This window comes from Taudactylus pleione, unplaced genomic scaffold (assembly GCF_031769625.1).
Source record: "Taudactylus pleione unplaced genomic scaffold, aTauple2 ptg000447l, whole genome shotgun sequence".
Lineage (NCBI taxonomy): Eukaryota > Metazoa > Chordata > Amphibia > Anura > Myobatrachidae > Taudactylus > Taudactylus pleione.
The window spans coordinates 4,247,552-4,259,679 of NW_028284849.1; the positions used below are offsets into that span (position 1 = coordinate 4,247,552).

The 12,128-nt window shown below is 41.9% G+C and overlaps 1 protein-coding gene across 3 annotated transcripts in view; it reads left to right on the forward strand.

The window, feature by feature from the left end:
• GSE1 (Gse1 coiled-coil protein) overlaps window positions 1-12,128 on the forward strand; it is a 439,204-nt gene that overhangs the window by 423,441 nt on the left and 3,635 nt on the right. For all 3 annotated transcript variants that reach the window (XM_088448022.1, XM_088448023.1, XM_088448024.1), the window contains 2 exons: window positions 11,193-11,471; window positions 11,752-11,855. In XM_088448022.1, the coding sequence (XP_088304148.1) occupies window positions 11,193-11,471; window positions 11,752-11,855 (383 nt within the window). The remainder of the gene's footprint in view (window positions 1-11,192; window positions 11,472-11,751; window positions 11,856-12,128) is intronic.

Genomic DNA, 12,128 nt, shown 5'->3' on the forward strand with positions numbered 1-12,128 from the left:
TGTCACATGAGCTGGTGTCACATAGTATGTATTGTATGGGCTTGTGTCACATGAGCTTGTGTCACATAGTATGTATTGTATGGGCTTGTGTCACATAGTATGTATTGTATGGGCTTGTGTCACATGAGCTGGTGTCACATAGTATGTATTGTATGGGCTTGTGTCACATAGTATGTATTGTATGGGCTTGTGTCACATGAGCTGGTGTCACATAGTATGTATTGAATGGGCTTGTGTCACATAGTATGTATTGTATGGGCTTGTGTCACATGATCTGGCGTCACATAGTATGTATTGTATGGGCTTGTGTCACATAGCATGTATTGTATGGGCTTGTGTCACATGAGCTGGAGTCACATAGTATGTATTGTATGGGCTTGTGTCACATGATCTGGCGTCACATAGTATGTATTGTATGGGCTTGTGTCACATGAGCTGGTGTCACATAGTATGTATTGTATGGGCTTGTGTCACATGAGCTGGTGTCACATAGTATGTATTGTATGGGCTTGTGTCACATGAGCTGGTGTCACATAGTATGTATTGTATGGGCTTGTGTCACATGAGCTTGTGTCACATAGTATGTATTGTATGGGCTTGTGTCACATAGTATGTATTGTATGGGCTTGTGTCACATGAGCTGGTGTCACATAGTATGTATTGTATGGGCTTGTGTCACATAGTATGTATTGTATGGACTTGTGTCACATGATCTGGCGTCACATAGTATGTATTGTATGGACTTGTGTCACATGATCTGGCGTCACATAGTATGTATTGTATGGGCTTGTGTCACATAGTATGTATTGTATGGGCTTGTGTCACATAGTATGTATTGTATGGGCTTGTGTCACATGATCTGGCGTCACATAGTATGTATTGTATGGGCTTGTGTCACATAGTATGTATTGTATGGGCTTGTGTCACATAGTATGTATTGTATGGGCTTGTGTCACATGAGCTGGTGTCACATAGTATGTATTGTATGGGCTTGTGTCACATGAGCTGGTGTCACATAGTATGTATTGTATGGGCTTGTGTCACATGAGCTTGTGTCACATAGTATGTATTGTATGGGCTTGTGTCACATAGTATGTATTGTATGGGCTTGTGTCACATGAGCTGGTGTCACATAGTATGTATTGTATGGGCTTGTGTCACATGAGCTGGTGTCACATAGTATGTATTGTATGGGCTTGTGTCACATGAGCTTGTGTCACATAGTATGTATTGTATGGGCTTGTGTCACATAGTATGTATTGTATGGGCTTGTGTCACATGAGCTGGTGTCACATAGTATGTATTGTATGGGCTTGTGTCACATAGTATGTATTGTATGGACTTGTGTCACATGATCTGGCGTCACATAGTATGTATTGTATGGACTTGTGTCACATGATCTGGCGTCACATAGTATGTATTGTATGGGCTTGTGTCACATGATCTGGCGTCACATAGTATGTATTGTATGGGCTTGTGTCACATGAGCTGGTGTCACATAGTATGTATTGTATGGGCTTGTGTCACATAGTATGTATTGTATGGGCTTGTGTCACATGAGCTGGTGTCACATAGTATGTATTGTATGGGCTTGTGTCACATAGTATGTATTGTATGGGCTTGTGTCACATGAGCTGGTGTCACATAGTATGTATTGTATGGGCTTGTGTCACATGAGCTGGTGTCACATAGTATGTATTGTATGGGCTTGTGTCACATAGTATGTATTGAATGGGCTTGTGTCACATAGTATGTATTGTATGGACTTGTGTCACATAGTATGTATTGTATGGGCTTGTGTCACATGATCTGGCGTCACATAGTATGTATTGTATGGACTTGTGTCACATAGTATGTATTGTATGTGCTTGTGTCACACAGTATGTATTGTATGTGCTTGTGTCACATAGTATGTGACACAAGTCCAAGCCCATACAATACATACTATGTGACACAAGCCCATACAATACATACTATGTGACACCAGCTCATGTGACACAAGCCCATACAATACATACTATGTGACACCAGCTCATGTGACACAAGCCCATACAATACATACTATGTGACACAAGCCCATACAATACATACTATGTATTGTATGGGCTTGTGTCACATGAGCTGGAGTCACATAGTATGTATTGTATGGACTTGTATCACATAGTATGTATTGTATGGGCTTGTGTCACATGAGCTGGTGTCACATAGTATGTATTGTATGGGCTTGTGTCACATGAGCTGGTGTCACATAGTATGTATTGTATGGACTTGTATCACATAGTATGTATTGTATGGGCTTGTGTCACATTAGCTGGAGTCACATAGTATGTATTGTATGGGCTTGTGTCACATAGTATGCATTGTATGGACTTGTGTCACATGAGCTGGCGTCACATAGTATGTATTGTATGGACTTGTGTCACATAGTATGTATTGTATGGGCTTGTGTCACATGAGCTGGTGTCACATAGTATGTATTGTATGGGCTTGTGTCACATGAGCTGGTGTCACATAGTATGGACTTGTGTCACATGAGCTGGCGTCACATAGTATGTATTGTATGGGATTGTGTCACATAGTATGTATTGTATGGGATTGTGTCACATAGTATGTATTGTATGGGCTTGTGTCACATAGTATGTATTGTATGGGCTTGTGTCACATAGTATGTATTGTATGGGCTTGTGTCACATGAGCTGGAGTCACATAGTATGTATTGTATGGGCTTGTGTCACATGATCTGGCGTCACATAGTATGGACTTGTGTCACATGAGCTGGCGTCACATAGTATGTATTGTATGGACTTGTGTCACATAGTATGTATTGTATGGACTTGTGTCACATAGTATGCATTGTATGGACTTGTGTCACATGAGCTGGCGTCACATAGTATGTATTGTATGGACTTGTGTCACATAGTATGTATTGTATGGGCTTGTGTCACATGAGCTGGTGTCACATAGTATGTATTGTATGGGCTTGTGTCACATAGTATGTATTGTATGGGCTTGTGTCACATAGTATGTATTGTATGGGCTTGTGTCACATGAGCTGGAGTCACATAGTATGTATTGTATGGGCTTGTGTCACATGATCTGGCGTCACATAGTATGTATTGTATGGGCTTGTGTCACATGAGCTGGTGTCACATAGTATGTATTGTATGGGCTTGTGTCACATGAGCTGGTGTCACATAGTATGTATTGTATGGGCTTGTGTCACATACTATGTACTGTATGGGCTTGTGTCACATGAGCTGGAGTCCCATAGTATGTATTGTATGGACTTGTGTCACATAGTATGTATTGTATGGGCTTGTGTCACATGATCTGGCGTCACATAGTATGTATTGTATGGACTTGTGTCACACAGTATGTATTGTATGGGTATGTATTGTATGGGTTTGTGTCACATAGTATGTATTGTATGGGCTTGTGTCACATGAGCTGGTGTCACATAGTATGTATTGTATGGGCTTGTGTCACATAGTATGTATTGTATGGGCTTGTGTCACATGAGCTGGAGTCCCATAGTATGTATTGTATGGACTTGTGTCACATAGTATGTATTGTATGGGCTTGTGTCACATGATCTGGCGTCACATAGTATGTATTGTATGGGCTTGTGTCACATGAGCTGGTGTCACATAGTATGTATTGTATGGGCTTGTGTCACATGAGCTGGTGTCACATAGTATGTATTGTATGGGCTTGTGTCACATAGTATGTATTGTATGGACTTGTGTCACATGATCTGGCGTCACATAGTATGTATTGTATGGACTTGTGTCACATGATCTGGCGTCACATAGTATGTATTGTATGGGCTTGTGTCACATGATCTGGCGTCACATAGTATGTATTGTATGGGCTTGTGTCACATGAGCTGGTGTCACATAGTATGTATTGTATGGGCTTGTGTCACATAGTATGTATTGTATGGGCTTGTGTCACATGAGCTGGTGTCACATAGTATGTATTGTATGGGCTTGTGTCACATAGTATGTATTGTATGGGCTTGTGTCACATGAGCTGGTGTCACATAGTATGTATTGTATGGGCTTGTGTCACATGAGCTGGTGTCACATAGTATGTATTGTATGGGCTTGTGTCACATAGTATGTATTGAATGGGCTTGTGTCACATAGTATGTATTGTATGGACTTGTGTCACATAGTATGTATTGTATGGGCTTGTGTCACATGATCTGGCGTCACATAGTATGTATTGTATGGACTTGTGTCACATAGTATGTATTGTATGTGCTTGTGTCACACAGTATGTATTGTATGTGCTTGTGTCACATAGTATGTGACACAAGTCCAAGCCCATACAATACATACTATGTGACACAAGCCCATACAATACATACTATGTGACACCAGCTCATGTGACACAAGCCCATACAATACATACTATGTGACACCAGCTCATGTGACACAAGCCCATACAATACATACTATGTGACACAAGCCCATACAATACATACTATGTATTGTATGGGCTTGTGTCACATGAGCTGGAGTCACATAGTATGTATTGTATGGACTTGTATCACATAGTATGTATTGTATGGGCTTGTGTCACATGAGCTGGTGTCACATAGTATGTATTGTATGGGCTTGTGTCACATGAGCTGGTGTCACATAGTATGTATTGTATGGACTTGTATCACATAGTATGTATTGTATGGGCTTGTGTCACATTAGCTGGAGTCACATAGTATGTATTGTATGGGCTTGTGTCACATAGTATGCATTGTATGGACTTGTGTCACATGAGCTGGCGTCACATAGTATGTATTGTATGGACTTGTGTCACATAGTATGTATTGTATGGGCTTGTGTCACATGAGCTGGTGTCACATAGTATGTATTGTATGGGCTTGTGTCACATGAGCTGGTGTCACATAGTATGGACTTGTGTCACATGAGCTGGCGTCACATAGTATGTATTGTATGGGATTGTGTCACATAGTATGTATTGTATGGGATTGTGTCACATAGTATGTATTGTATGGGCTTGTGTCACATAGTATGTATTGTATGGGCTTGTGTCACATAGTATGTATTGTATGGGCTTGTGTCACATGAGCTGGAGTCACATAGTATGTATTGTATGGGCTTGTGTCACATGATCTGGCGTCACATAGTATGTATTGTATGGGCTTGTGTCACATAGTATGTATTGTATGGACTTGTGTCACATAGTATGTATTGTATGGGCTTGTGTCACATGAGCTGGTGTCACATAGTATGTATTGTATGGGCTTGTGTCACATGAGCTGGTGTCACATAGTATGGACTTGTGTCACATGAGCTGGCGTCACATAGTATGTATTGTATGGACTTGTGTCACATAGTATGTATTGTATGGACTTGTGTCACATAGTATGCATTGTATGGACTTGTGTCACATGAGCTGGCGTCACATAGTATGTATTGTATGGACTTGTGTCACATAGTATGTATTGTATGGGCTTGTGTCACATGAGCTGGTGTCACATAGTATGTATTGTATGGGCTTGTGTCACATAGTATGTATTGTATGGGCTTGTGTCACATAGTATGTATTGTATGGGCTTGTGTCACATGAGCTGGAGTCACATAGTATGTATTGTATGGGCTTGTGTCACATGATCTGGCGTCACATAGTATGTATTGTATGGGCTTGTGTCACATGAGCTGGTGTCACATAGTATGTATTGTATGGGCTTGTGTCACATGAGCTGGTGTCACATAGTATGTATTGTATGGGCTTGTGTCACATACTATGTACTGTATGGGCTTGTGTCACATGAGCTGGAGTCCCATAGTATGTATTGTATGGACTTGTGTCACATAGTATGTATTGTATGGGCTTGTGTCACATGATCTGGCGTCACATAGTATGTATTGTATGGACTTGTGTCACACAGTATGTATTGTATGGGTATGTATTGTATGGGTTTGTGTCACATAGTATGTATTGTATGGGCTTGTGTCACATGAGCTGGTGTCACATAGTATGTATTGTATGGGCTTGTGTCACATAGTATGTATTGTATGGGCTTGTGTCACATGAGCTGGAGTCCCATAGTATGTATTGTATGGACTTGTGTCACATAGTATGTATTGTATGGGCTTGTGTCACATGATCTGGCGTCACATAGTATGTATTGTATGGGCTTGTGTCACATGAGCTGGTGTCACATAGTATGTATTGTATGGGCTTGTGTCACATGAGCTGGTGTCACATAGTATGTATTGTATGGGCTTGTGTCACATAGTATGTATTGAATGGGCTTGTGTCACATAGTATGTATTGTATGGACTTGTGTCACATAGTATGTATTGTATGGGCTTGTGTCACATAGTATGTATTGTATGGGCTTGTGTCACATAGTATGTATTGTATGGGCTTGTGTCACATGAGCTGGAGTCCCATAGTATGTATTGTATGGACTTGTGTCACATAGTATGTATTGTATGGGCTTGTGTCACATGATCTGGCGTCGCATAGTATGTATTGTATGGACTTGTGTCACATGATCTGGCGTCACATAGTATGTATTGTATGGACTTGTGTCACATGATCTGGCGTCACATAGTATGTATTGTATGGGCTTGTGTCACATAGTATGTATTGTATGGGCTTGTGTCACATAGTATGTATTGTATGGGCTTGTGTCACATGATCTGGCGTCACATAGTATGTATTGTATGGGCTTGTGTCACATAGTATGTATTGTATGGGCTTGTGTCACATAGTATGTATTGTATGGGCTTGTGTCACATGATCTGGCGTCGCATAGTATGTATTGTATGGGCTTGTGTCACATGATCTGGTGTCACATAGTATGTATTGTATGGGCTTGTGTCACATAGTATGTATTGTATGGGCTTGTGTCACATAGTATGTATTGTATGGGCTTGTGTCACATGAGCTGGTGTCACATAGTATGTATTGTATGGGCTTGTGTCACATAGTATGTATTGTATGGGCTTGTGTCACATGAGCTGGTGTCACATAGTATGTATTGAATGGGCTTGTGTCACATAGTATGTATTGTATGGGCTTGTGTCACATGATCTGGCGTCACATAGTATGTATTGTATGGGCTTGTGTCACATGAGCTGGTGTCACATAGTATGTATTGTATGGGCTTGTGTCACATGAGCTGGTGTCACATAGTATGTATTGTATGGGCTTGTGTCACATGAGCTGGTGTCACATAGTATGTATTGTATGGGCTTGTGTCACATGAGCTTGTGTCACATAGTATGTATTGTATGGGCTTGTGTCACATAGTATGTATTGTATGGGCTTGTGTCACATGAGCTGGTGTCACATAGTATGTATTGTATGGGCTTGTGTCACATAGTATGTATTGTATGGGCTTGTGTCACATGAGCTGGTGTCACATAGTATGTATTGTATGGGCTTGTGTCACATAGTATGTATTGTATGGGCTTGTGTCACATGAGCTGGTGTCACATAGTATGTATTGTATGGGCTTGTGTCACATGATCTGGCGTCACATAGTATGTATTGTATGGGCTTGTGTCACATAGTATGTATTGTATGGACTTGTGTCACATAGTATGTATTGTATGGGCTTGTGTCACATGAGCTGGTGTCACATAGTATGTATTGTATGGGCTTGTGTCACATGAGCTGGTGTCACATAGTATGGACTTGTGTCACATGAGCTGGCGTCACATAGTATGTATTGTATGGACTTGTGTCACATAGTATGTATTGTATGGACTTGTGTCACATAGTATGCATTGTATGGACTTGTGTCACATGAGCTGGCGTCACATAGTATGTATTGTATGGACTTGTGTCACATAGTATGTATTGTATGGGCTTGTGTCACATGAGCTGGTGTCACATAGTATGTATTGTATGGGCTTGTGTCACATAGTATGTATTGTATGGACTTGTGTCACATAGTATGTATTGTATGGGCTTGTGTCACATGATCTGGCGTCACATAGTATGTATTGTATGGACTTGTGTCACATAGTATGTATTGTATGTGCTTGTGTCACACAGTATGTATTGTATGTGCTTGTGTCACATAGTATGTGACACAAGTCCAAGCCCATACAATACATACTATGTGACACAAGCCCATACAATACATACTATGTGACACCAGCTCATGTGACACAAGCCCATACAATACATACTATGTGACACCAGCTCATGTGACACAAGCCCATACAATACATACTATGTGACACAAGCCCATACAATACATACTATGTATTGTATGGGCTTGTGTCACATGAGCTGGAGTCACATAGTATGTATTGTATGGACTTGTATCACATAGTATGTATTGTATGGGCTTGTGTCACATGAGCTGGTGTCACATAGTATGTATTGTATGGGCTTGTGTCACATGAGCTGGTGTCACATAGTATGTATTGTATGGACTTGTATCACATAGTATGTATTGTATGGGCTTGTGTCACATTAGCTGGAGTCACATAGTATGTATTGTATGGGCTTGTGTCACATAGTATGCATTGTATGGACTTGTGTCACATGAGCTGGCGTCACATAGTATGTATTGTATGGACTTGTGTCACATAGTATGTATTGTATGGGCTTGTGTCACATGAGCTGGTGTCACATAGTATGTATTGTATGGGCTTGTGTCACATGAGCTGGTGTCACATAGTATGGACTTGTGTCACATGAGCTGGTGTCACATAGTATGTATTGTATGGACTTGTATCACATAGTATGTATTGTATGGGCTTGTGTCACATTAGCTGGAGTCACATAGTATGTATTGTATGGGCTTGTGTCACATAGTATGCATTGTATGGACTTGTGTCACATGAGCTGGCGTCACATAGTATGTATTGTATGGACTTGTGTCACATAGTATGTATTGTATGGGCTTGTGTCACATGATCTGGCGTCGCATAGTATGTATTGTATGGACTTGTGTCACATGATCTGGCGTCACATAGTATGTATTGTATGGACTTGTGTCACATGATCTGGCGTCACATAGTATGTATTGTATGGGCTTGTGTCACATAGTATGTATTGTATGGGCTTGTGTCACATAGTATGTATTGTATGGGCTTGTGTCACATGATCTGGCGTCACATAGTATGTATTGTATGGGCTTGTGTCACATAGTATGTATTGTATGGGCTTGTGTCACATAGTATGTATTGTATGGGCTTGTGTCACATGATCTGGCGTCGCATAGTATGTATTGTATGGGCTTGTGTCACATGATCTGGTGTCACATAGTATGTATTGTATGGGCTTGTGTCACATGAGCTGGTGTCACATAGTATGTATTGTATGAGCTTGTGTCACACAGTATGTATTGTATGGGCTTGTGTCACATGAGCTGGAGTCACATAGTATGTATTGTATGGGCTTGTGTCACATGATCTGGCGTCACATAGTATGTATTGTATGGGCTTGTGTCACATGAGCTGGTGTCACATAGTATGTATTGTATGGGCTTGTGTCACATGAGCTGGTGTCACATAGTATGTATTGTATGGGCTTGTGTCACATGAGCTGGTGTGACATAGTATGTATTGCATGGGCTTGTGTCACATGAGCTGGTGTCACATAGTATGTATTGTATGGGCTTGTGTCACATAGTATGTATTGTATGGGCTTGTGTCACATGAGCTGGAGTCCCATAGTATGTATTGTATGGGCTTGTGTCACATGATCTGGCGTCACATAGTATGTATTGTATGGACTTGTGTCACACAGTATGTATTGTATGGGCTTGTGTCACATAGTATGTATTGTATGTGCTTGTGTCACACAGTATGTATTGTATGTGCTTGTGTCACATGAGCTGGAGTCACATAGTATGTATTGTATGGGCTTGTGTCACATAGTATGTATTGTATGGGCTTGTGTCACATACTATGTATTGTATGGGCTTGTGTCACATGAGCTGGTGTCACATAGTATGTATTGTATGGGCTTGTGTCACATGAGCTGGTGTCACATAGTATGTATTGTATGGGCTTGTGTCACATGAGCTGGTGTCACATAGTATGTATTGTATGGGCTTGTGTCACATGAGCTTGTGTCACATAGTATGTATTGTATGGGCTTGTGTCACATAGTATGTATTGTATGGGCTTGTGTCACATGAGCTGGTGTCACATAGTATGTATTGTATGGGCTTGTGTCACATAGTATGTATTGTATGGGCTTGTGTCACATGAGCTGGTGTCACATAGTATGTATTGAATGGGCTTGTGTCACATAGTATGTATTGTATGGGCTTGTGTCACATGATCTGGCGTCACATAGTATGTATTGTATGGGCTTGTGTCACATAGCATGTATTGTATGGGCTTGTGTCACATAGTATGTATTGTATGGGCTTGTGTCACATGAGCTGGAGTCACATAGTATGTATTGTATGGGCTTGTGTCACATGAGCTGGTGTCACATAGTATGTATTGTATGAGCTTGTGTCACACAGTATGTATTGTATGGGCTTGTGTCACATAGTATGTATTGTATGGGCTTGTGTCACGAGCTGGACTCTTCTCGTTTACGTTTTCTTAAAAGCTGCACGATGGTAAGTAAGGGGTTAATGTAATAGCCTGCGAGGTGCAGCCATTGGTGACTACCCGATGTATTAAAGGGACAATTTTTTGCCTTTTGAGTGACTGTCCCTTTGAATCATTGGGCAGCCTCCCCAGGACCTCGCCCATGACTCCATCTCACAGGCTGTTGTTACATTTACCCCTAAATCTGCATCAAAATGAATAAAAGGCCTAATTTTGAGTGGGGGGATATAATCCTGCTATGAGGTGCAATTTAGCAAAACCGTCCAGTGCTGCAGGGGGGCAAATTGTACGAGGACAGAATTAGGGCCGAATCACAGCGTAGAGCTGCCGGGTATCTGTGTAAATGATATTTGCCCCCCTTTGGTGCTTTTGCATACTTGCACCCTTTAGCATATCGTTTCTATCCAGCAAGATGACATTTACACGGCTTCATTATTCTTGAAAGTCCTAGAATCGTAACCACATTACATCAGGGGAACGTATGCCAGTAATTGCTGCTGCTTGAGAACAATTATTACAATGAGCTTTGCAATGTGTGCGTAGACCTGCCGTGATTAGTGCGCTTTCTCAGGCCTCCGCCGCCATGTATGCGTGTCACCCTGTCATTGGGTTCTCTCTTTGCAGGAGTGTCCGTCTTGCACTGCGCAGAGCAAAACCATAAACCAGACGCCTCTGTCCACTATAACATTCCCGAGCTGCAGCAATCCAGCAGGGTGCCGGCCCAACCTACGCACCAGAATGGGCAACAGGGCCCCGGCCAGTCATCCGTGGGACGGGTACAGCCGCAACAAGAAGCCAGCTCCGGGGAGGAGACCTCAGAGGAGGAGGAAGTGGATGAAGCACCCAGACCCAAGTGGCAGGGGATTGAGGCAATATTTGAAGCTTACCAAGAACACTTAGAAGGTAGGGAATGAATTTTGGGGAGCTGCATTTTGTATTTCTGCTGAACAATTGGAGAATGATGTTGGACGAGTCATTTTTATGGGTTTTGGTACATTTTAGGCACGATGCTGTAAATGCCATTAAAAAAAACAAAGCATTAATCTACAGTACTCTCTTCGCTCTGAACTCTTCTAGACCTTGGTTTGTAGGGACAATGAGGGAATGCCGGTGAATCTGCCTTCTCCAAATGTTCACAAACTGGGACCGAATGTCCTTCTCATGGGTTTTCATTACTCCACAGAACAAAACATTGAACGTCGGGTTCTGGAGACACAGTGCAAGCGGCTAGAAGCTCGGCACTATAACCTGAGTCTGACGGCGGAACAGCTGTCGCACCGCATGGCGGTAAGTGACTGAACTGCAATCGTCGGCTTCTCAGGCAGCAGGGAGAGCGAGTAGTGACACGTCCCGCGAGTAGCAACGTCCAGGTCTTGCGCAGAGGCTTAGAAATGTGCTCTGGACATGTTGCTAATGGGTTGAGAAGTGTTTGGTGGCTCCTTAATGTTGAACTGGCAAATGCACATGAATGTATGAAAATGGAAGCAGCCATGTTGTATAGCACATGGCAGTGATATCACTAGTTACTAGCGAGTCAAACAACTGGTTCCACTAAGTGTG